The sequence below is a fragment of the Apus apus genome, chromosome Z (assembly GCF_020740795.1).
Source record: "Apus apus isolate bApuApu2 chromosome Z, bApuApu2.pri.cur, whole genome shotgun sequence".
Taxonomy (NCBI): Eukaryota; Metazoa; Chordata; class Aves; order Apodiformes; family Apodidae; genus Apus; species Apus apus.
The window spans coordinates 62,389,280-62,415,987 of NC_067312.1; the positions used below are offsets into that span (position 1 = coordinate 62,389,280).

General features: G+C 42.0%; 1 protein-coding gene across 1 annotated transcript in view; it reads left to right on the top strand.

Annotated features, from left to right (window-relative positions):
• The window catches only part of SNX24 (sorting nexin 24), a 101,459-nt gene that overhangs the window by 32,045 nt on the left and 42,706 nt on the right, over nucleotides 1-26,708 (top strand). The window contains exon 2 of the mRNA XM_051641946.1: nucleotides 22,320-22,403. Within this exon, the coding sequence (XP_051497906.1) occupies nucleotides 22,320-22,403 (84 nt within the window). The remainder of the gene's footprint in view (nucleotides 1-22,319; nucleotides 22,404-26,708) is intronic.

Here is a 26,708-nt window from a genome sequence, read left to right on the forward strand (position 1 = left end):
GTGTTTAAAATGCTTTAAAATAGGAGGTGATGTAAAGAGGAAACATGTTTTAAGTTCTTATTTTAGACTGAACCATGATCTTTGGAAGTGTGTTCCTTGAGGTTGGTGTGACACTGTGAGCCAACTTACATGAAGGTGGTAGAAGGGGGAAGGTATTACATCAGTGTTTAGTCATTACTGGGACTTTTCACCAAAAATTTGAGGCACTTGAATTCCTATTTTAAGAGCAAGCAAAAGCATGAAAACTCTTTTCAGATTTCTATTATTGATTTGTGGAATATTTTAAACGTTTCTTACTACAAGCGGGCAATGTATTTGTTTATTAACCATGGTGCTTTCATCAATAAAAGGATGCTTTGTGGTAACTTAAAATTAAAAAATTAACAAACAACCCAAAAAAACCAACCAAATTTTAAAAGTCTATGGATAGATTATCTTGCAGTTTTGTATTGTTGGATATAAAAGTGTGTGCTTACAAGATTTTTACTTTAAACCAGGTTTATTTACTGTTCTGGTTCCACATGCTTTTCCTTTTAATGTAGTAACCGAGCTGTTACATTGATAAAGATGATTTGAGTATCTTTGTACCTTCTGTAGTGTTTTGAGATTGATCCTTCCTTTGGTTATCATCTAAATAGATACTGTGCCTAACAAAGGTTATTTTAGTATGTTCAGCATTTTTAGAGACCCTTATTTTTGCCCAACAGTACAGTCTCACATGCTACACATTCAATAATAGTTTCCTTCTGCAGCATAAACATGGAAAAAGATAGTTTTGCCTGTGTAAATCGGTACAGTTTATTTATTGGATATTAAATTAAACTGACTTTAAATTGCTGCTGAATTTTCAATTTTCAGTATGTTTCATTGAACATAGATTGATGGTTTGAAGGCTTGTAAACATAGAAAAGCATTGATCTCCTCTTACTAGGAACTTCATCTTAGATCCTAATCGTATAAGATAGAACTTAAATAATATCTTTCATTGTGTTATATACATGTATTAATCAGTATGTAATCTTACAAAGATGGTCATAGGGCTGGAGCACCTCTCCAATGAAGACAGGCTGAGAGAGTTGGGTTTGTTCATCCTGGAGTAGAGACGGCTTCAGGGAGACTTTATAGCAGGCATCCAGTAGCTGATGGGGCCCTGCGGGAGAGCTGGGGAGGTACTTTTAACAAGGGCATATAGCAATAGGATGAGGGGGTACAGTTTTAATGTGAAAGAGGGTAGATTTAGTTTAGACATTAGGAAGAAATTATTTACTGTGAGGGTGGTGAGACACTGGAATGGGTTGCCCAGGAAAGTTGTGGATGCCTTATCCCTGGAAGTGTTCAAGGCCAGGTTGGATGGGGCTTTGAGCAACCTGGTCTAGTGGGAGGTGTCCCTGCCCATACAGGGGGTTGGACTAGGTAATCTTTAAGATCCTTTCCAACCCAAGCCATTCTGTGGTTCTATGTTAAATACTTCTTGGCAATCTATTAAACTTCTTCATTAATTCAGCAACTTCTGTGAATTACAGAGGGCTGCAGTTTTTGTTAGTTTGCTTTTGAACCATTGCTGAGGCAGTGTGCTATATTGTTCATTGATAACAATGAAGACAACACTATTAGATCACCAGGAATCTGAGAAATCTCACTCCTGTTTGTCAAACTCATAAAAGCTAGTATTATTCTTGTTTGGAACAGAAATAATTAATGTGTAAGTAAGCACTGATGGAATCACAGAGGAAGCTGAGAGAACTACAAAGCTGAAGCATACTTGGGATTCCCTCCTGGCTCTCTAGAATTGCCATTTGAGCAAATCAGCCTTATTTGTAATTTAGGAAGAATGTTGTCAATCATTAATAAATTACTGTTTGGACAGTGACTTTTGGACCTGACTATTTTTCTGTATCTGGTGGGAAACATAAAGGCTCTAGAAAGAAAAATAGTGTGAAACTAATGGAAGTATCTATTGTTTTCCATCCTAACAACCTGTTTCAAAATATTGCTACAAGATCTTCACAGAAATGATAGGTTCAGGATATCATCTCACAAATCAGAATAAGTTTTCAAGGTTGTTATTCTGCGAAGTTGAAAGGCAAATTGCTGCTTAGTCATGAAAAACTGTTCAAATTTGTGACAGAGGAAAAGTCATGAGGGTATAACTCTATCTTCTAACCGTCTTCCAAAAGACAAGCACAGAAGTGGAAGCAATTTTTTTGTCTTTTTAATTTTCTCCTGACTTGGTGTCTCAGTTTAGCAGTCATGGTGAACAGAAAAACAGAAACAGAATTGCTCTCTGTTATCCCTCTCTGCCCTACCAAGGGAAGATAAAAGGGTAATAAGGAAGAGAGACTTAAAAGTTGGAAATTAAAATTGGAACAGGTTCACTGGAACAGGAAAGGGACAGTAACACATGGGATGAGGAACAAGTACATAAACAAGTATATACATAATCGGTCTCAATGATCACAGAGAGAAGTGTCCGAGGGTCCCTTGCAGCAGAGCTGACTTGGGAGAGGAGTCCATAGCTCTTCCTATCACCTGATTAATTTGGATGCTCCAGAGCATGTGGTGAGCTGATGACAAAATAGGAGTCTCTGTCCAAGACCTCCAAGTGCAGCCAAGAAGCAAGAAAAAGAGCAGGAAAGGGAAGACTTTCTGTCCTCTTGGCGTTTATCGGGTATGGCAGGAAATGTAAGGGAACACTGACTTTTTTCTGTTCTGCCCCTGCCAAATCCCTCAGGGTCCTAAAGACTCTCACTAGATCCCGGTCTTGGTAACATAAAATTAGCCTTCCCCCCCCACCCCCTCAAACCATAACACTTGGAAAGAGCTTTCATAGGATCGTAGAATCATTCAAGTTGCTCAAAGCAGGGCCAACATATATCAAGATTGTGCAAGGTCTTATCCTGTCATGTTTCAGCTTTCTCCACTACCTCTCAGAGGCCTTGCTTCAGTGTTTATCTAGTGTAGACTTTCTGATGAAACTATTAAATAGGGCAGATTTTGTGCTAGGCCTGGTGTTAGTCTTATTTTTCTAGAAAAACTGAGTGACCTTTGCGTGCAGTAATTTTCCATTGGTTCTTTTTAAGAAATTTGATAGGAGATTTGATAGAAAATGTTTTCAGTGTGAAGAAACCAAACATACTGGGACATGTGTATGTAGAGCAGCAACTGTCCAAAAGCATTCAAGTCCAAGTTTTTTTCTGAAATTATTTTACAACTATTATCTTGTGACTGTAAATGATAGTAAATACTTCATATTTTCCTTTAAGACCATTACAAATCCTGTCAGTCTTTACTGTCAGAAATGTTATATTCAGTTGTAGTTGGGCTTTACAATTTCGTGTAGAATTAATGGTCAAAATCTTACAAAGCTAACATGTAATGTAGGAAAAAGAAAGTGTTGCCTTTTTAACAGTAGCAGTTTTTTACCTGTATATTTTAATGAATTGGGTTGTTCTGTTTTCTGTGAGCTGAAAGAATAATTAGAGGAGTTTGTTCTCCTTAAAAATCCTCCACTGCTTTAGTTCAGTATTTGTTAGTAACTGCAGTGATTAGGAGGTTTTGAGGAAAAATAATTATTTCCTTTTATATATTTCAAGAATACCTTAGGTATTAATATTATTTGATTATTTTTCAGTTATATAGTATCAACACATGCCAGAAACACTGGCTAGAGAAAAATTCTGCAGTGTTGCATGGTTTTGTAGGTTAATGTCTTTTTTGAGACTTCTCTCGTGAGGTAGAGGAGAAAAGAGATGATTCTCACTGAGAGTCTCTTTCCTCAGGTAGGAAAATCAATATTGCATTTTGTGCAATATCTCTTCTATTTCCTCCACCACCTCTTTAATATATCCTGGAAGGAGAACTTGAGAAATGTTGGATCTATGCGTAGAACAACAGTGGTCCCTCCAGCAGTCAACTTAAGTTAAATCAGGTAGATGCCAGCACTGGTGGTGTGTGGAGGAGCTGACTTTAGGGTATACTTGGATTTGTGTGTGCACTTTCCAGGTTTGGTGGTGGGGATTTTGGGGGTTTTGTTGGTTGTTTTCCTCCATATTTTGCTTGCTATCCTTATTAAAAGCCTCCCTGTCAAAATCAGGAAGAAGGGAGTAGATGCCATTGTAGTTCCCTGTGTCCTGAAATAGGAACCAGTGCAACAATATACAAGGTGGGATGTGTTTGCTTTGTACATAGGTGTGAGCATGTTGTGTGGCTCTGCTCTGCATCACTGGGTCTCTGAGGGCTTGGACTTTTAACCTTAGACCTCTGAATTGAGCCCAAAATCTAAGTGGGTTCTCCTGGGGAAAAGAGTGAAATAAGTTGTTCTGCATTGCAGAAGCACATGGAATTTTGATCCAGAGTTTCCAAAGTGACTGTGATCTTACCATTTATCTTGAGACTATAGTATCTGTACATATAGTTTCCCTGCCTTTTAAATATTTTTTTTACTTCTTAAATGGGAAGATCATAGAATCATAGAATCCTAGGGGTTGGAAGGGACCTCGAAAGATCATCTAGTCCAACCCCCCTGCCAGAGCAGGGTCACCTAGAGTACATCACACAGGAAGGCGTCCAGGCGGGTTTTGAATGTCTCCAGTGAAGAAGACTCCACAACCTCTGTGGGCAGCCTGTTCCAGTGCTCTGTCACTCTCACAGTAAAAAATTTTTTTCTGATATTCACCTTAAACCTCCTATGCTCCAATTTGTATCCATTACTCCTTGTCCTATCACTGGTCATCACTGAAAAAAGCTTAACTCCATCTTCTTGACTCTCACCCTTTATGTACTTGCAGACATTGATGAGGTCACTCCTCAGTCTCCTTTTCTCCAAAATAAAGAAACCCAACTCCCTCAGCCTTTCCTCATAAGGAAGATGTTCCACTCCCTTAATCATCTTTGTGGCTCTGCGCTGGACTCTTTCAAGCACTTCACTGTCCTTGAACTGAGGGGCCCAGAACTGGACACAATACTCCAGATGTGGCCTCACCAACACAGAATACAGGGGAGGAGAACGTCTCTTGACCTACTAACCACACCCTTTCTAATGCACCCCAGGATGCCATTGGCCTTCTTAGCCACAAGGGCACATTGCTGGCTCATGGTCATCCTCCTGTCTACCAGGACCCCCAGGTCCTTTTCACCTACACTGCTCTCAAGCAGGTCAGCCCCCAACCTGTACTGGTACATGGCGTTTTTCTTCCCCAAATGCAAAACTCTAAACTTCCCCTTGTTGAACTTCATCAGGTTTTTCCCCACCCAGGTCTCCAGCCTGTCTAGGTCTCTCTGAATGGCAGCACAGCCTTCTGGTGTGTCAGCCACTCCTCCCAGCTTGGTGTCATCAGCAAACTTGCTGAGGGTACATTCTGTACCCTCATCCAGGTCGTTGATGAAGATGTTGAACAACACCGTTCCCAGTACCGACCACTGAGGGACTCCACTAGTCACAGGCCTCCAACTAGATTCTGCCCCATTGACTACAACTCTCTGACTTCTTCCTTTCAACCAGTTCTTGATCCACCTCACTGCCTGATCATCAAACCCATACCTGATCAACTTATCTACAAGGATGCTGTGTGAGACGGTGTCAAATGCTTTACTGAAATCAAGATAGACCACATCTACCGCTCTACCATTGTCCATCCACCTAGTAATTTCCTCATAGAAGGCTATGAGGTTAGTCAAACATGACTTACCCTTGGTAAAACCATGTTGACTGCTCTTGATGACCCCCATGTCCTTGATATGCCTAGAGATAGTGCCAAGGACAAGTTGTTCCATCACCTTTCCAGGGATGGAGGTGAGGCTGACCGGTCTATAGTTACCCAGGTCCTCCTTCTTGCCCTTCTTGTAGACTGGAGTGACATTTGCCATCCTCCAGTCCTCAGGCACCTCTCCTGTTACCCATGACTTACCAAAGATGATGGAGAGTGGCCTAGCAATGACCTCCACCAGCTCCCTCAGCACCCTTGGATGCATTTCATCTGGGCCCATTTGATTTGGCAGCCTCCTCTGAGCACGCGGCAGCGCAGAGCAGAGAGCAGCAGCGGCACCGGCAGCAGTGGGAGCTGTTCCTTTAAATTGCTGAGGATGTGAGAGGGAGCCGGGCTTCCTGGAGACGGTGAAGCCGGGGCAGAGCCAGGAGAGAGCCAGGAGACCCGAGTCTGAGCGGGAATCCTGAGAGAAAAGGGAGGCTGACGTGGCAGGAGGCGTGGCTGTGAACGGCGGCAAGGTTTAAAAAGCGGCCATTTGGCAGCCTCCTCTGAGCACGTGGCAGCGCAGAGCAGAGAGCGGCAGCGGCCATCACAGGAAGTGGCGCGAGGGCAGGCGCGAGGGCAGGCAGGGAGCAGTGGGTGCCTCATAGCAAGACAGGCAAACTAGTAGCTAGATAGATCATGGTCACAACGCGCCCGAAAACCATAGTGAAGAAGAATGTGGGGACTCAGACGGAGCTCCCAAGCAGGCATGCAGCCGTGCAGGTCTCTGGCTGCAGTGAATGCCTGAGCCTGGCACTGGTATCGGAGGGAGACAGTGAGAACACATGTGTGCGGTGTGAACAAGTAAACGATCTCCTCAGGCAGGTGGTTAAACTGACAGAGGAGGTTGAAAGACTACGGACCATTAGAGAATGTGAGAGAGAAATAGATTGGTGGAGTTGTACCCTGAGGCAGGGGCAGATGCAAGAGGTTGAGGAGGTTGAGAAAGCGACGGATCCCCTCCCCTCCTGTCACCAGACAGAAGCAGAGGACTTAAGAGATATGAAGGAATGGAAGGAGGTCCGACCTCGTAGAGGCAAGAAAAAATCCTCCCAACCTCTTCCGCCCTCCCAATTGCCCTTGAACAATAGATATGAGGCCTTAGAAATTCAGGGACAGGAAAATGAAGTTGAAGGAGTAGACTTATCTGAAGCACCTAGGACTCGTCAGTCACCCCGAGTCCTTAGGACTTCTTCAATCAAGAAGGAAAGGAGAGTAATTGTGGTGGGCGACTCCCTTCTGAGGGGAACAGAAGGGCCCATCTGTCGACCGGACCCATCCCACAGGGAGGTCTGTTGCCTCCCTGGGGCTCGGATTAGGGATGTTAAAAGGAAACTCCCTAATCTTGTAGAGTCCTCCGATTACTACCCACTGCTGATTTTTCAGGTTGGCAGTGACAAAATCATTACACGAAACGTAAGGGCAATGAAGAGAGACTTCAGGGCCCTGGGACGGCTAATTAGGGGGTCTGGAGCGCAAGTAGTGTTTGCCTCCATTCCTCCTGCAAGAATGGGTGGGGAGGTAAATAGGAAGAGGTTACAGGTCAACAAATGGCTAAGAGACTGGTGCCAAAGACAGGGTTTTGGTTTTTTTTGATCATGGGCTGATATATGAGACACCTGGCCTGATGGTGGCAGGTGGGATGCACTTGTCCCAGAGGGGGAAGAGGCTTTTGGGGCAGGACTTAGCAGGGCTCATCGAGAGGGCTTTAAACTAGGCGTGATGGGGGAAGGGGAGAAAACTGAGTCGGTTAGGGACAAGCCCAAGAGGAACACACCAGGGCCCGAAGGCAGGTGGTCTGAGGAGGATTTGGTCCCACCAGAGTGCTCTGTTTGCTTCCTGAAATGCCTGTATGCTAATGCACGCAGTATGGGGAATAAGCAGGAAGAGTTAGAGGTCTGTGTGCGGTCTAAGGGTTATGATCTGGTAGCAATAACAGAGACATGGTGGGACAGCTCACATGACTGGAATGTGGTCATGGATGGCTATGTGCTTTTTAGGAAAGATAGGGCGGGGAAGCGAGGTGGTGGAGTTTTTATGTGAGAGAGCAACTAGAATGTATTGAGTTTTGTGCAGGGGCTGATGATGGGCAAGTTGAAAGTCTGTGGGTAAGAATTAAAGGGCAGGCTGGTGTGGGTGATACAGTTGTGGGGGTCTACTACAGACCTCCAGATCAAGATGAGGAAGTTGATGAGGCTTTCTACAGGCAGTTGAAAGCAGCCTCACAACTACAGGCCCTAGTCCTCATGGGAGATTTTAACTACCCCGATATCTGCTGGAAGACTTACACAGCCAGCCTTTCACAGTCTAGGAGGTTCCTCCAGTGCATTGATGATAACTTCTTAATGCAAATGGTGGACAAGCCAACTAGAAGAGGAGCGCTGCTGGGTCTTGTGCTCACCAACAAGAAGGGCCTTGTTGAAGCAGTGGTGGTCAATGGCAGCCTTGGCTGCAGTGACCACGAGATGGTGGAGTTAAGGATCCTGTGTGGAAGGAACAGAATACCCAGCAGGATCAGAACCCTGGACTTCCACAAGGCAAACTTTGGCCTCCTTAATCAACTGTTAAGGGAAATCCCATGGGACAGGGTGCTAGAAGGTAAAGGGGCTCAAGATAGCTGGTCAACATTCAAGGACCACTTCTTGCGAGCACAGGATCAGAGCATCCCAATGGTTAGGAAATCTAGTAAGGGAGCTAGGAGACCTGCATGGTTAAAAAAGGAACTACTGGGCAAACTCAAGTGGAAGAGGAAAATCTACAGATCATGGAAGGAGGGGCTGGTCACTTGGGAGGAATATAGGTCTGTTGTCAGAGGATGTAGGGAGGCAATTAGGAAAGCTAAGGCCTCTTTGGAACTTAACCTTGCAAGTCAGGTTAAGGATAATAGAAAGGGCTTTTTCAAATACATAGCTAACAAATCTAACACTAGAGGCAATATTGGCCCTCTGATGAATGAGGTGGGAGCCCTGGTGACAGAGGATATAAAGAAGGCAGAGGTGCTGAATGCCTTCTTTGCCTCTGTCTTTACTCCTGCAGGATTTCCCCATGAGCCCCAGATTCATATAGCCCCAGAAGAAGTCAAGATAGAGGAGGAGTTTGCCCAGGTAGATGAGGATTGGGTTAGGGATCAGTTGAGTAATCTGGACATCCATAAATCGATGGGTCCAGATGGAATGCACCCAAGGGTGCTGAGGGAGCTGGCGGAGGTCATTGCTAGGCCACTCTCCATCATCTTCGGTAAGTCATGGGTAACAGGAGAGGTGCCTGAGGACTGGAGGATAGCAAATGTCACTCCAGTCTACAAGAAGGGCAAGAAGGAGGACCCTGGTAACTATAGACCGGTCAGCCTCACCTCCATCCCTGGAAAGGTGATGGAACAACTTGTTCTTGTCACTATCTCCAGGCATATCAAGGATATGGGGGTCATCAGGAGCAGTCAGCATGGTTTTATCAAGGGTAAAATCATGTTTGACTAACCTCATAGCCTTCTATGAGGAAATTACTAGGTGGATAGATGATGGTAGAGTGGTAGATGTGGTATACCTTGATTTCAGTAAAGCATTTGACACTGTCTCACACAGCATCCTTGTAGATAAGTTGATCAGGTATGGGTTTGGTGATCAGGTAGTGAGATGGCTCAAGAACTGGTTGAAAGGAAGGAGTCAGAGAGTTGTAGTCAATGGGGCAGAATCTGGTTGGAGGTGTGTGACCAGTGGAGTCCCTCAGGGGTCGGTACTGGGACCGGTGTTGTTCAACATCTTCATCAACGACCTGGATGAGGGTATAGAATGTACCCTCAGCAAGTTTGCTGATGACACTAAGCTGGGAGGAGTGGCTAACACACCAGAAGGCTGTGCTGCCATTCAGAGAGACTTAGACAGGCTGGAGAGTTGGGCGGGGAGAAACATGATGAAGTTCAACAAGGGCAAGTGTAGAGTTTTGCATTTGGGGAAGAAAAATGCCATGCACCAGTACAGGTTGGGGGCTGACCTGCTGGAGAGCAGTGTAGGAGAAAGGGACCTGGGAATCCTGGTAGACAGGAGGATGACCATGAGCCAGCAATATGCCCTTGTGGCCAAGAAGGCCAATGGCATCCTGGGGTGCATTAGAAAGGGTGTGGTTAGTAGGTCAAGAGAGGTAATCCTACCTCTTTATTCTGCATTGGTGAGGCCACATCTGGAGTATTGTGTCCAGTTCTGGGCCCCTCAGTTCAAGAAGGACAGGGAACTGCTTGAGAGAGTCCAGCGCAGAGCTACAAAGATGATTAAGGGAGTAGAACATCTCCCTTATGAGGAGAGGCTGAGGGAGCTGGGTCTCTTTAGCTTGGAGAAAAGGAGACTGAGGGGTGACCTCATTAATGTTTACAAATACGTAAGGGGTGAGTGTCAGGGAGATGGAGTTAGGCTTTTCTCAGTGATGACCAGTGATAGGACAAGGGGTAATGGGTGGAAATTGGAGCATAGGAGGTTCAAGGTGAATATACGAAAAAAATTTTTTACTGTGAGAGTGACAGAGCACTGGAACAGGCTGCCCAGGGAGGTTGTGGAGTCTCCTTCACTGGAGACATTCAAAACCCACCTGGATGCATTCTTGTGTGATGTGCTCTAGGTGACCCTGCTCTAGCAGGGGGGGTTGGACTAGATGATCTTTCGAGGTCCCTTCCAACCCCTAAGATTCTATGATTCTATGATTCTATGATTCTATGATTTATGGATATCCAGATTACTCAACTGATCCCTAACCCAATCCTCATCTACCTGGGCAAACTCCTCCTTTATCTTTACTTCTTCTGGGGCTATATGAAACTGGGGCTCATGGGGAAAGCCTGCAGGAGTAAAGACAGAGGCAAAGAAGGCATTCAGCACCTCTGCCTTCTTTATATCCTCTGTCACCAGGGCACCCACCTCATTCAACAGTGTGCCTATATTGCCTCTGGTGTTAGTTTTGTTGGCTATGTATTTGAAAAAGCCCTTTCTATTATCCTTAACCCGACTTGCAAGGTTAAGTTCCAAGGGGGCCTTGGCTTTCCTAGTTGCCTCCCTGCGTTCTCTGACAACAGTCCTATATTCCTCCCAAGTGACCAGCCCCTCCTTCCATGATCCCCTAAGGACCGTTGCTCATGTGTTCCCACAACACACTGAGGTGAGTGGACACTCCGTGGGGAAAAGTAGCATGGAACTGACTACTGGAAGTAAGTATGCATTGGGGTGCCTGGCTGTGTTGTGTGAAAAGATCAAATGACACTACAAGTACTTAAATTAACAGTCATTGTTTCTTAACAGTTTCCCCTTTTTCTACTTTTTACTCCTGAGCAGTTGACTGAGAATGAAGGAAAGGGAATATATAATTTGGATAAGTGCTGCCCCAGAAATACAACTGGCAAACATGGAGCTTTTAGTTCTCTACTGTAGACCTCTAGACTAAGAGATGCCTGAGTTTTTATCATCCAACAGTGGAAGGAGGGAGAGGACACAGTGTGTTATAAATGGGTTTTCAGCAAGCAGATGCAGTAACATACATTTCTGATTCACACAAGAAAATCATGCATTCTCCTCAAGGTTACAGTAACAGGAATTCTTCAGACTAAATGCCCTTTCTCCGGCTCTTCCTTGGCCTACTTAGTTTTAATGGTAATGAGGTATGGTCTTTTCAGGTGTTGTTCCCCTGTGCGTAGATTCCTGTTCAGCATCTTGTATAGAAACCTGAAAACATAGTCTTATCTCTTTTCTGCTCCCTAATATAGCAGCTCCTGAACCACAGAAAAGTATTCTGTAAGCCTGAAATTTGCCCTAACTTATTGGAGGTGCTATAAACTTTCAGTCAGTGTGGATGTGCTGTAAAAGTAACACAGCACTAGAATTGCTGACACCATTGAGAATGCACGTTGTGCATGTACTCTGTGCAAAATTTTGTTAGAAGTTAGGCTTTTTTTCCAGAAGTTCAGGAGTCGGCCAGAATTGCCTCTCAACTGCCCTCCTGGTCCTCTTGTCCACCTCTTGGGGGAATTTGTATGAAATGGATTGGGTTTTGTTTTGGATTGTGTTTGGGCTTTTGTATGTTTTTTTTTTTGGCATGGGTGAAGTAAAATAATTTTTATTTAGGTATGTGTGGTATGTGTTTGGGCCGTCTCAGTTGCAACAGTTGCAACAAAAATATATGCTGTCTGAATCACATACCTGGTATGGAAAATCTAAGCCCAAAAATTAAAGGTTGGCAAAACTATCAGTAACTGAGAATAGTCTTGTAGGAAAATACTAGGTTATTCTAATTACTGTCAGCATTGCCATTAACTCCTGTAATATCTTTTATTAAATTAACTCCATCTCAGGTTGTCATGACATGTTATTGACATGTTAATTAAAAGTAGCAGTAATGTGTGTGAGCTGCAGCACAAAACAGGAGGGTGAGGAATCGGCTGATGCAAGGTGAATGTTGCTTTGTTACCCCTTCAGATTTCTTACCTGTGAAAACCATATGTGGGTAAAAGAAAAGATAAATAGGGACTGAGGCTGTACAGAAAATTGAGCAATTGCTTGCTGAGGCAATTGTAGATAAGATGGCATCTAATACACATACAGGATAAGACATTGCATTTTCACTGCCCTGTAAATAAAGAAGTGGCACTTTCTGTAATATGTAGAGGAATCGACTTCTGCTGCAACTAAGAACTTAAAATAAACTAAGCAAAGTTTACATTCCTTCTGCAGGGAGGCACTGGAGACTCAGAATAATAGAGCCTTTGTAACAAAAAAAATATATTTGAACAAGTTATTTGTGGCAGTGTTCTGTCTGAATAGAAATGGTATAAGTTTTTCTATCAGTACAAAAAGTAAGAACCAGGAAAACACTAAGATTCTATGAGACAGGCATAGAGGAGTGAAGTTTTAACTAGGTTCATAATAAGGCAAAAATAAAATTCGAAGTCTTAGTATGAGGAAAGGAGAAATAATCTGTGACATATCACATTGTACCTGTAATGATTTCTTATTGATAGCTGTCATTTTTTTCTTCATAGTACTTTCAGATTTGTCCAACTGAATTTAACAGTTTAAGTCTGTATGTATTTAAATAGGGGGCTTGGTTGGTATCTACAGGTGATGAACATCCAGAGTTTTCTAGTACAGTAAATGAAGATTTCTTTTACACCCATGAACCAGGACATGAAATGTGACTTGCAAATTTCAGCTAAAAATCAATATATGACTATTGTTTCCTCACAGTGCTCTGTTGAGAAATTTACTAGCTTTTATTACTGAGGTGGTGTCATGGTTTGGGCCTAGCTGACAGTAAAGAACCATGTGGCTGTTTGGCCTACAACAAAGAATACATGGCTTTTCACTCTACAGCCACACACGCACACACTGGGATGAGGAGGACAAAAACCAACTAGAAACTCATGGGTTGGAAAAGACCCTTGGGATCACCGAGTCCAACCATCATCCCTACTCTACAAAGTTCTCCCCTAAACCGGATCCACCAACATCAGATCCAAACAACCCTTAAACACATCCAGGGATGGTGACTTAGCCACCTCCCTGGGCAGCCTATTCCAGTGTCTAACCACTCTTTCTGTGAAAAAAAAAATTCCTAATGTCCAGTCTAAACCTCCCCTGTTGCAGCTTGAAGCCATTCCCTCTTGTGCTGTTGCTGTGAGAAGAGACCAGCACCAACCTCTCTACAATGTCCTTTCAGGTAGTTGTACAGATTGAAGAGGTAGCCCTCAGCCTTCTCTTCCTTAAACTAACCATTCCCAGCTCCTTCAAGCATTCTTCATAAGATTTATTCTCTAGGCCCTTCACCAGCTTCCTTGCCCTCCTCTGTACTCGCTGCAGCACCTCGATATCTCTCTTGAATCGAAGTGCCCAAAACTGGACACAAAACTCCAGGTGTGGTCCCTGTTTAGCCAGGCTGGTCTCCTGCCCCACTTACTGTTTTTTCAGCACACAGGGACAGCCTGCTCCTGTGCCTTTAAAATTTCCTTCTTGAAGTATGTCCAGCCTTCCTGGACTCCTTTATCCTTCAAGGCAGCCTCCCAAGGGACTTAGTCAATCAGTCTTCTGAGCAGGTCAAAGTTTGCCCTCCAGAAGTCAAAGGTGGCAGTTTTACTAACCCCTCTCCTTGTTTCTCCAAGGATCAAAAACTCAATCATCTCACGATCACTGTGCCCTAGACAGCCTCCAGCTTTTACTCCTCCCACAAGATCTTCCCAGTTCACAACAAGCAGGTCCAGGACGGCACCCTCCTTGATCTGCTCACTTATCAGCTGTGTGAGGAAGTTATCTTCCACACATTGCAGGAATGTCTTGGAATGTTCCCTCTCTGCTGTGTTGTATTCCCAGCAGATGTGTGGGAGGTTAAAGTCCCCCACAAGAACAACAGCAAGTGACTGGGAGATTTCTCCCAACTGCTTATAGAAAGCTTCATCCACCTCACTGCTTTGGTTGGGAGGTCTGTATCAGACTCCCACAGAGATACCAGCTTTATTGGCCCTTCACCTAATCCAAACACTCTCAAACTCATCATGACTATACTTGATTTCCAAGCTCTCATAGCATCCTCTAACATACAGGGCCACTCCATGCCCTCTCCTTCCCTTTCTATCTCTCCTGAAGAGCTTGTGGCCATTGATTGTGGCAGTCCAGTCGTGTGATGCATCCCACCACATTTCTGTGATAGCCATTATGTCACAGTTTTCTGGTGTATCATGGCTTCAAGTTCCCCGTTTGTTGCTCATACTGCGTGCACTGTTACAGATGCACTTCAGATGAGCCAATGATTCCAACACCTTTTTTCCACTGTGGGCCCCGTTTCCTACCAGACACTTCTCAGGTGCTTCCATGATTTCTAAACATGTATCCTTTCTCTCAAATGAAACAACAGAGTGAATGAACAGAAATGAAACTCCCTAGTCCACCATCCTTCAAGCCCTGGCATGTTTCTCTTGGGCTTGTCCCTAACAGGCCCAGGTATCTCCCCTTCATACCTAGTTTAAAGCCCTGTCAATGAGCCCTTCTAACTCCTGGCCCAAAAGCCTTTTGCCCCTCTGGGACAGGTGCCTCCCACCTGCCACCAGCAGGCCAGGTGTCTTGTATAGCAGCCTGTGATCGAAAAACCCAAACCCTGCCTATGGCACCAGTCACACAGCCATGCACTGATCTGCAGACTCCTCCTGTTTATTTCTTCATCCTTTCTTACAGCAGGGATGGAGGCAAACACTACTTGCTCTCCAGACCCTCTGATATCCTTAATTATGTTGTTATGTTGGTGGGAAAGACAAACTGCATGCTGAGAGGTTCTCAAAGAGACTGTAGTGTTGTACCAGTGATACTGGTGTTAGTGAAGAGACAGGTTTTTTATTAAATACATAACTGAAGGATATGTAAAATTAATAAGGAGACAGTTGAAGGAGGAGCCATGTTTAAAAGAACATGTGATTGTGATTGTTCTTAGGTATGGATCTTTTTTTTTTTAGTAATGAAGGTCCAAGTTAGTTTGCAGTAACATGACATTTAAGAGAAGGAGTCAGAGATTTAACATACTTTTCTTCTCAATGGGTCTAAGTCATAGTAGAAAATTTATTTATTGTATTATAAAAACAGTAAGGCTGCTTCTCCTGTCTAGTAGAGGTCAGGTAACTACTTTACACAGACTGGAGCTGTTGGAAAGATTCTTTGGAACTCCTGCAGTGAATGTTTCACCTCTCTGTCATTGTCTTTCTCCTTCACAGAATCTGAACACAGCAATGTCATAATTGCATAATGTCGAGCCTTGATTTCCATAGTTAATAAAAATATGTACTGTTTTTCTTGTGCTGAACTTAATATTGCACATTGGAATTGGGACTAAGTGAAAGTCTGATTTTGTACAACAGACATGACAGTGCTTCTGGTGGGGGAAAGGCACCATTTGTGGATCCAGCACAACTGTTGAGTAGACCTTAGGTGGGATAAGCGCCTCATGTAATGGGTAGTGTAATGGGTCTGAATCTCTTTGGAGCTCTTCAGTAAAAGTGAGCATTTGTACTGAGTAGAGTTGTACCATGGGAAGGCAAAGCACAGCCACAAGAAGCACTTGCCGAGGCAGCAGCGATGTGGAGGTAGCTGTGGTTCTACCGCCTGCCTGTGCGGACCGATGTTCCAAACATCTGCACTAGTTGAACTGCCTGTCTGGAGCTTCTGCTTTCTGCTTGGTCTCATGGCCATCAGGAAAAAGGGTTCAGCATGTGTGAAGACTGCTAATAGGAAGGATGGATGACTCTCAGCTCTATTCCTGTCCATCCTTCACCCCCAAACTGATTACTCACAATTTCTAATGCCTAAATTTGACTTTTTTTTCTTTTATTATCTCTTAGAGCCATGTTCATCCCTTATGGCCCCAGTAAAACCAAAATGATCAAAGTGAGCTCTTCAGGGGTGTTCTGTTTCTTTCTTTACTGTGCACCAATTTGTTTCCCAGTTCTGCAGCAGAAGGGAGCTCTTCCCTTACAGGACTGCTGTGCAGGAGCTTGTACAGGGGCCGCTTGTGTAGGGTGAGGAGAGCAATTGCTACAGGAGGGAGACAAAGATGTGACTATAAACAGCCTGTTAAGGCAAAGAAGGTCTTGAGCTTCAGCAAGTGGACATGGTGAGGGTAACCCAAAATAAACAGTGAGTGCAGGACTAGTACTGAGGAAAATGTGGTTGGAGAAGAGAGAAAAAAGACTTCCCTCACCTCAGGTCTCCTCCACGTCAGCCTTGAGCTGACCTGTGCCCACAGCAGAACTGAGTTTTACTGCCCCCACTTCCAAGGGATGAAGTCAGAATAAGTTAATTTGTTTTCATTTGGGGGATAGCAAGATTCAGTTTTATCAAGGCTGCTATGAAGTTTGATTTGGCTCTGAATACTGTCCTCATCTCCGCCTCTGCTGTGAAGAGCATTCAGAACTATGGAGCATTGCCATGAGGCACTTAAACTCCTGAGATACCAAGTTGTTGCTGCAGCTACGTGCAGCTTGGGTTACTGCCACCATCCAGCTGCTTTTACTGATTCTGTGGACTATCATTTTGCCCCACATCAGTTGGACTGGAGTAGGTTTAAAGTAATCTTTTGATCTCTATTATATGTCATGATTTTGTTCTAGTTATAGGACGACTGACACAGAGAATGTGCCATTGTCTGAACAATAATGAAACAATAAATACATGGAAATCTTATCCTATTAGTGTGTAATTCCATTTGCTCTGGAATTCCTTCCATACAGCTATGATAAAGGTTTGAGGTTGAGTTTCTTGATACTTTGAATGCATTAGCTGTTCCTCAGACAAAAATCTGTCAAGCACACTGAAGCTTATAAAGGGAGGTAGTTATTTCTGTAAGTAATATGTTAAATAGAATTAGTGTCAATAGGCTTGGTCTTGAGAGAGAAAAGCACAGTACTAGAATTTTGTGGGGTTTTCTTTCCTTGCTAGTGTTAGACAAATTTATCTGTTTTTTGTAATTTTCTCTTTTTCTGCCTCTGTTTTTTGTAACTCCTCATTCTAAACAAGGCTGCCACAAATCTCTTTCTCAACTGTCACTTTTCAGAAGTTTATATACTTTGCAATTCATTTTCCCATATATAAATATGCACAGTATGATAGTATTAATTTACCATAATTATAAACTGTGTAGTTAATGTAATGTACATGAGTGAATGTAAAAGTGCCATATATGTATTCTCATGTAATAGAAACCCAAGCTGAGAAGTTAGTCTCATTAGTTTTACTCCCTGCTGGTCATGTTTGTCATTCTTATCTGTGTTTATTCACTCTGGGGTTTTTGAGACAGATTTACCAGAGCTACATATTTTCACATCAAATTATCAGATAAAAGATGTCCTTTTGTATCCAGTGTAAGCATTTGACATAGGTAAGGACTGAGGGAGGGCAATATCTGTTATTTACCACACAGTTCTGATGTGCACATAGAACAGCAGTGGGCTCACAGGAAGGCATGGGTGATTCTTGTATGTCTTACTGGTTCCTGTTTTCTTTCATTTGTGCTTTCTGTCTTGAAAATTCGCAGTGATAGAGTACCTTTTGTTTGCCTACATATACTTAAATTCTTGCTGTAACTGTCCAGTTTCTGCAGCAAGAAGAGAAATGAAAACTGAAACAAAGTCGAGGGCAAAGACGGTTTGATTTAAAAAAAAAAAAAAAAAGGTAAAAAGATATGTAAATCTGTTTTGTAGTTGGACCTGAAAATGTTTACTCTTATGCATCACTGGCAGTGATGAAGAAGTCATCATTCCTCGCTACTAGGCACTTGTCAGACCACACCTGAGTATTGCATTCAGTTCTGGTTCCCACTCTACAAAAAGGATGGGACAGGCTGGAGAGGGTCCAGAGAAGGGCCACAAGGATCATCTGCGGACTGAAGGACCTGCCATATGAGGAGAAGCTGAAAAAACTGGATTTGTTCAACCTTGAGATAAGTAGGCTTAGGGGAGACTTCATTACCTTTACCTTTACTTACATTACCATTACTCCAGTACTTAAAGGGTGGCTACAAAGAAGATGAGATTCCCTATTGACAAGGAGCCATGTGGAAAAGACAAGGGGTAATGGACAGAAGTTGCTCCTGGGGAGATACCAGTTGGACACGAGGTGAATTTTTCACCATGAGGACAGTCAAACATTGGAATAGTCTCCCAAGGGAAGTGGTAGATTCTCCTACATTGGACAGCTTTGAGTCTCAGCTTGACATGGTGCTCAGCCATCCCATATAAGCTATGGTAGGACCTAGAAAGGTTGGACCAGATGATCCTTGAGGTCGCTTCCAGACTGGCATTCTATGATTCTGTGATTCTATGAAAACCTTAGGAATTCTTCTTAAAATTTGATTCTCAAGTTTGGTTATTATAAATTGCAGTGGCAGATCTGCAAGTCTGCTAGGCAAAAGATTGACATTATTCATATTGATAGAAAATCCAAAGGTGTTTGTCCCATACCTCATTTATGTGTGTTGAGCTGTGTGCTTCTAATGGATAATGATTTTCTGGCTTTGTGCAAACATGATTTATAACTGTTGTGGTAGTAACCAAGAAAAGGGAGTCATTTCTAGGCTCAGAGTACTCGCAAAGAGTTTTCTAATTGGTGTGTTCATATCTATGGTCATTTTCTGGTCAGGATGAACTTTCAATGCAAATCTTTCAATGCAGTGTAATTTGTGATATTTCAGTGACTATGGGAAAAGCATTTCACTTGTCTTACTCAGTGATTAATTGTTGCATTTTTCATTTAACTAACTGTCACTTGTAAAAAGTCATATGTCTTCTCAAAGTTATCTGTTCACAGAACATGAACATTTTTACAAGAAAAGTAATTTCCTTACAGTGTTGCATTTTTTTCTCCCATAGTTCTTCCGTCTTTATTTTGGCACTTTCTTCTATGTTCACCAGTTTCCTTACATTGTTTTTCTGTCAGGGCCTGCAATTGCTCAGTTAAATTTGTGTGAGATTTGTCTATAGCTATTTTGAATCCATGAAGAGATCCTATCTCTCCTGCAAGCTAATGCATCTTTATGACTTTCTCACAAAGCCATGTCATTATATGAAATAGTGGCACTGAAACTCACTTCTGTGTTTCTAGTCTGCTCTTGTAAATTGTGATCTGGTAACTAATGAGGAGGCAAACTTGGAATTTGTGCTCTCTAAATATAGACATTTAATAATATGAAGTTCATAAGCACAGTATATGTTATTTCACTCACTTGCATTTGTGCTTTATATGTTACTTTGTAAATAAATTTAATATTTAGATTTGCATTAAACAAAAACATTAACAAATTTTCCAGTTATCTATCACAAATTGCTTTACGCTTCTGAAATATATGTGCCACAGTGAGTAGATTAGAAAGGCTGTTTACAGGGTTTTGTTTTCAAACAGTAATTTTCAATTTCATGCATAACTCCTTCGCTGGAGACACTGAAAACCCACCTGGACACGTTCCTGTGTGATGTACTCTAGGTGACCCTGCTCTGGCAGGGGGGTAGGACTAGATGATCTTTCAAGGTCCTTTCCAACCCCTAAGATTCTGTGATTCTGTTGTCCTGCTTTGTAAATTTTGGGTGGCTGCTAAAGCTGGATCCAAGGGCTGTTGAGGCTAGGAGGCAAAATTAAAGCCTCAATACTCGTACAAAATATTGGGTGTGTAAAGGTAGCAGATTTGTGGTTTTGGAAGACACCATTGTGCATAGAAGCTGTGGTTCTCTCTTCTCATGTGTTCTGTGAAAGTGACTGACAAATATATTCCTTAGGGTAAAGCTTTAGCCAAAATGATGCAAACAGTAGTTATAACATTGCTAAGATTAAAAAGAAGGCTGAATAAATGTTGCCTACATTTTGGTGTGCCGAACCCGTTTCTGTAATTCCTTAAACAATGAGGAAACACAGAACAAAATAAATACATGCTTTGAAAAGAAGGTCCATGGAGGGATTTTTATTTCCTTTCTTCCCCGTATTCCAGCTATTCTCTTTTAGAAAATGGTAAGTTTATAGCCTTCAGAAGGAGGGATGTTTTTCTGAAGTTGTACATATGAGTAAAACCAAAATGGGACTGCACAAGCCAAGCTATGATTCACAAGAAAGTTACCTGTCAAGGAAGTGCTTATAGCTGAGACAGCAGCCCCTCAGACTTCTCCAAATTGCTTGGCAAACCTGATAGCAAACAGAGGTGCTAAACTGATGCTGGTGTGGATGCTCTTAGGTGACTGAGGTGTAAATGGGTGGTAAGAGGTGCTCATAATTGCTGGAGATTTAATAGCAAGTTAATTAAAAGCTGTTGCAAAACCTTAACTAGAGTTTCATGGTCACTAATAACTTAATTAGTTTCATATTCTCCCATCTAGGTGTCCCTGAAACTCCCTTCAATGTGGTCTCTTTCCTGTATGATCCAAAACATTTTGTTACTTGCAGAACTATTTCTTTCATGCAGTATGTAGACTGTAAGAACAAAAATAATACTTGCCTCTCAGATAATTAGGATGTTAGGTCTCAACTAAAGAAAAAAGCCTACATTGATTTTTTTTGGATGCGATTCTTTTTAGAACTCTGAACTTACAACATATTCCTAAGGGTGCCTTGGAGATTTTTCACGTGTAGAGGAAAATTGTTTAATAGCCAATAGCTGTTCTCCCAAAATAGTCTAAATAGATAGGTGGAAAAAAAACAATCAATTCACCCAAATAAGGTCATCTGCTTGCAGTGATTAGAACACAGAAATAGTTCTTTTCAAAGTGGGAGAATGTAGCACAAGTTATTTTGATGGATTACAACAATCTGAACTAATTTTGGTAGTGTAAACACTGTTGTGAAATGACTGCAGTCCCATCCATACTGCATTCAAACAAAGGTAGACACATTTCAGACTGAATTAAATAAAATGCTCTCTGTTTCTAATGTGGTTTGACTAGCCAGTGAAAACTATAGCATTTTGACCTGTTTGAAAGGCAAGTTCTAGTGGACAATAGAAAGTGTTTATCCAGCATGGTTTTTGTATGTTTGCTCTGATCAGTGGTAGCTGGGTATGTTGTGATAGAAACCCCTTTTTTTCTGCATTAAGGCATAAACACTGTTTGCAAATTTATTTCAAAGAACTTTTTATTTGGCCTACATCTTCAGTCTTGATGTAATCACCTATCCTGAACATTATCCCTCCATGTCCTGAAAGTAATTATTTCCAGCATTTTCTAAGCAAAACAGAAAACAAAGAACTCCTAAATAGACCAGGCACCTTTTCTGTATTGCTTTTCCGCTGATCTTGTCTTCATTTAATGGACCATGTTTTCTTGAGTACTTCAAAATACTTCTTGTCATTTGCCCTCAGAACTGGCCTGGTGACCTCAGAATGAAGAAGATGTCATGTTAGTGACTATTAATTAGTGGATCCAGAGAGCTTCTTCTCCTGGCCTTTCAACCTTCCAGAGGCTGCAAAAAAAGCTGTCACATGTATCATACAAAGAAAACAAGCATTTACCATGTTTGGTTGGGGTTTTTTTTCCGAGGATGTAGATAGTAGCACAAGCTCAGCTGAGACTACAGATGGATTTGTAGGTTAGGAGGAAATTAACCTATGATATAGTGTTTGCATTTCTTTCTTCCTTTCCATGCATAACATACTGCATGTGTTACCTTTCATACTGAACATGTGTGAGCACATTAGTATGCCTTAAGAGGGAAAAAACCAAAATCTTTCTTTTCTCTTTTTTTTTGGTTCTTACCATCCTTTGTCTTAATTTTTTCTCCTCTCCCCTCCCCCCCCCGCCCTTCAAAATGTATTAAGTATTTCTGTAAAGGAATATGTTAATGCTTAGGTTTTAATACACAGTATACAGTACAAACTTTACTTGTGTTTTTGTATGTTTGTTGAGCAAACTTGTGAACAGAAGATTCAGCGATGCCTTCCATTAATCACTGTTGTACTTCTGCACCTTGTGAGTCAAGAGTTTTCGGGACCACCAGCTGAAATGGTGGTGGTAAAATGTGCAGTCACAGCCCCATCACAGAACTATTTGTACAAGTATACTAATCTCTTTTTATTATTTATAATTTTCAGGTCTTCAAAATAGAGGTGCTAATGAGTGGAAGGAAACATTTTGTGGAGAAGAGGTATAGTGAATTCCATGCACTTCATAAAAAGGTACTGATCACTTTCTTTATAAGATGTAACTTTGTTTTGCCTTAGTTGTGATGTTTTCCTCTCTCTTGAAGTTGTTACTGTACCTGCTTTGTCTTAAATACATCTTGTGATTCTTGTATCTGGAAATGAGTTCCCAGTTAACTCAGTTTCTTCTCTATTTTGTGGAAAGGCATGATGACTTCTCAGATATTACTCTCTCCTTTTTTATTATTGTTTGCATGCTGTATTTCCAAAATGCTGTCTGTAGTATGTTTTTTTTCTTGTTTGAAGATTGCAAAATTAGACATATTCCTATAGCAAGTAAATACGTATTTTTGTTTTATCCAATTAGGCAAATAATTTATTAGCTCAATAAATTCTATTGCTAACCTGCTCTATGTAAAGCTGAGGAAACAAGCAGTATGTAACAGGAAACTAGTAATGAAAAAGACTGAGTAAACTGTCTCACATTGCTGCTCTTTGTACAATGAACATGATATGAAATATCTGCTGAGCTTGTCTTCTGAATCATCATCATCATAGAAGGCAACTCAGTACGTTCAAGACTAGTTATCCACTAGTTGTACTTCAAATTGTTTTGGTCAGTGTTAAAAGAAAGTACAGTTTTTCCTCTTCAGGCTGAACTGTATTCTACTATACAGTTGTGCATCTGAAGAGCAAGTTCTATATTTTTTCTGCCTTATGGAGGCCCACTATTACGAAGGAGAATTCTGGGAAAGCATTGCAGCCTATTGTCAGCAGTGGGGCTGCAATGAAGAGCTTCAGTCCTTTGTTCCTAGGACCTGGGTCAACTGCAGTTGTGTGGCAGTGGCAGTGGAGTGTCTGAATGCTCAACTATTTTGACTGTTGCTGCTTGCCTTCAGTATGTAAAAACTTCCTCTGCAAGAAGCAGAGAGAAGCATGGGCATTTACAGCTTCTGCCACTGCAGTGTCAGAGGAGCTTAGCCACACCAGCATGCTTGCTGGTGTCCCTGAATCTGCTCAGGTGTTGTCTTCAAAGACTGCCTTCACCCCTTGACCAAAATTTCAATCATGTTGTTAATGGCATTGTCCAAATGCCTCTTAAACACTGTCAGGCTGGGAGCATTAACCACCTCTCTAGAAAGCCAGTTCAAGTGTTTCACCACTCCCTTGGTAAATAAATGTCCAGTCTAAACCTCCCCTGGTCCAGCTTTGAACCATTCACACACATCCTGTCATGGGATACTAGGGAGCAAAAATCAGCACCTTCCACTCCACTCCCCCTCCTCAGGAAGCTGTAGAGAACAATGAGGTCACCCCTCAGCCTCTTTTTCTTCTGTCTACACAAAACCAAAGTCCTTAGTCACTCCTCGTAGGACAAGCCTTCCAGTCCTTTCACTACAACCCTTTGAGCTCCTCCCTTCAGCCAGTTCTTCACCCAGTGAACCATGAACCTGTTCATCCCACAGTAGACAACTTGTCCAGAAGGATGCCCTGAGGAACAGTCCCAAAAGCCTCACTAAAATCCAGAAAAACTACATCCACCACCATCCCTTCGTCCACTAGGCAGGTGACCTTATCATAGAAGAGTATCAAATTAGTTGCACAGGACTTACCCTTAGTGAACCGATCTTTACTGTGCCTGATCATTGTATTATTCTTTAAATGCCTTTTGATAGTACCCAGTATTATCTTCTCCATAGTTTTCCAGGAACTGAGGTTAGACCAACAGGTCTGTAGTTCCCTAGGTCTTTCCTCACACCCTTCTTGTAAATTGAAATAACACTGGCTAGCTGCCGGTCTGTGGCACCTCCAGACTGCCAAGACATTTGGTAGGTGATCAAGAGGAGTCTTGCCATAACATCCACTAACTCCTTCAGTAACTTGGAATAAATCCCACCAGGCCCAATGGACTTGTGAATATTGAAGTCACACAGCTTGTCCCTTATAATTTCAGTGTCCACAAATGCAGTCACTATCCAACACTCATGATCCTCCAGCTTGGGGGACCAGACAGCCCAAAGTCTGTCAGTGTTATTCAAGACTGAGGCAAAAAAGGCGTTGAGAGCATCTGCTTTTTCTTCTTCCCTTTGTTATCTAATTTCACCGTAACTTCTGCAGTTGCACAGTTACTTCACACAAAAGTGATGAATGACTGCCATCTCAGATTTGTCTGATTCCACACTGCTTCCTCTGCAGGAACTTTCTTTGCAGATATTTCTCCTTAGAACACTAGAAAAACTACTGATTATGGTCCCTTTCTCTCCAGAAATAGCAGCAAAATAAACAAACCTGAAAAACAGGTATTCTGACAAAATACTTTTCATCGCTTTTCATTCTTTCATCTTACTCATCTGTTTGCTGTTTGTTTATATTACTCTGCAAACTTGATAGTGACTTTCTCTTTTTGTGCCTTGTACAGATGCAAAGCACCTAGGATATTTTGGCAGCAATATACCTCTTTTCATAAGTCTTACTGTTTGATGCTGTAGTAAAATTTCAGCAAACATGGTTGAACAAATTGTGCTCTGAATCTTTTTCTGTGCTTTCAGTGGTACAGAAATCCTGGAGAAAATGTTCTCTGGTAGTGCAGTATGTGGCTTCATCCTTTCTTTTCCTGTTTTCTGTTTGAACATAAAAATCTCAACACTGAAATGAAAGGTGTGTAGTTGAACAGTTTTTACAGAGAAGAGTATTTTGAACTTGTACCTTGATTGTTCTTTGTGATAATTTTTTCACATCCTACAACAATATTTAAATGCAGTTCCAGACACAAGTTTGTTCTTAGCATGCCAATGGGGTATTTATTTTTTGTTCCTCTTTTCTTCTTACATTTTAAATTAAAGTTTCACTCTAATTTGCTGAGAGCACATGGCAATTGGAAAGGTATCTTTGGAATTACTTGCATATTCAAGGTGCCCTTAGTTCTGGAGATGTCTGTAGCGAGCAGGAGAAATAAACCTTCTGGCATGCTCCACTGGCATTGTATAGAGGATGGAGGACTGCATTGCTCATAACAGACACTATTCATTCATTAGAATACCAATTAATGTTTTTGTTTGTTTGTTTGTTTTTTCACAACACAATTTCCGAGAACATGGCTGGATTGGTCTCCTTGGGTTCAAACTATCTTGTATTACAGTTATGTCAAAAAGTGACATAAGTGGTTTAAAATCTTTTCAAGATTGCAGTGCTACACCAGAAGTACAAATTATTCATTATTCCCTTGACAGAAAACATTCACTGCTGTTGGCTTTTCTGAAATAGTTTGCAAAGGCCATTATACTTGGACCTGGCTAAGAATAACAAATCAGTCCTTCTAGGTTGTGCACCATTCACATTAAAGTATTGAATTTGAGTCTGAGCAAAAGATATATTCTTTTCATATCAAGAGATTTTTAGAAAGAATTAAATTCTTTCTTTGTGTGCAACATAGTTAAAAATACAATTTAATTCCTAATTCCTTTTTTATAGATTTTCTTTACATTTTCAAATATTGGTAGTTCTTTTTAAGCACTAGAATGCTAGATGGTCATAGTGTTAAAACTTCTGCAGTGAAACCTGCAAAAGTCTTGGAAGTTCTCTACATCTTATCATGCAAGTAATTTATAATTTCAGAATAAATATATATTATACTGAATTTTCACACATGGACAAATAATTCTTTACTTAATAATCTGAGCCATATTTTGGTCTTGCAGGAAATAGAGACTACAGCATGTCAGGTAGGCAATTACAGAATCATAGAATGGTTTGGGTTGGAAGGAACCTTAAATAACACATAGTCCCAAACACCTGCCACTACATCAGGTTGCTCAAAGCGTCATCCAGCTTGGCCTTGAACGCTTCAAGGGAGGGAGCGTCCACAGCTCCTCTGGGCAATCTGTAGCCCCTTCAAGTACTGGAAGGCTTCTATAAGGTCTTCCTGAAGCTGTCTCTTCTCCAGGTCAAACAACCCCAGCTCTCTCAGGCTGTCTTCATATGAGAGGTGCTCCAGCCCTCGGATTGTTTTTGTGGCCCTTCTCTAGACTTGTTCCAACAGGTCCATGTCTGTTATGTGTTGAGGGCTCCAGAGCTGGACACAGTACTCAAAAGTGGAATAGAGGGTCAGAATCACCTCTTCCAACCTGGTGGTCATGCTTCTTTCCATGCAGCCCAGGACACGAGTTTTCTTTCTGGGCTGCAAGTGCATGTTGCCAGCTCATGTTCAGCTTTTCGTCAACCAACACCCCCAAGTCCTTCTCCTTCAGATTGTTCTCAATGCATTCACCACCCCGCCTGTATCTGTGCTTGGGATTGCCCTGATCCATGTGCAGGACACTTGCCTGTGTTGAACTTTGTGTG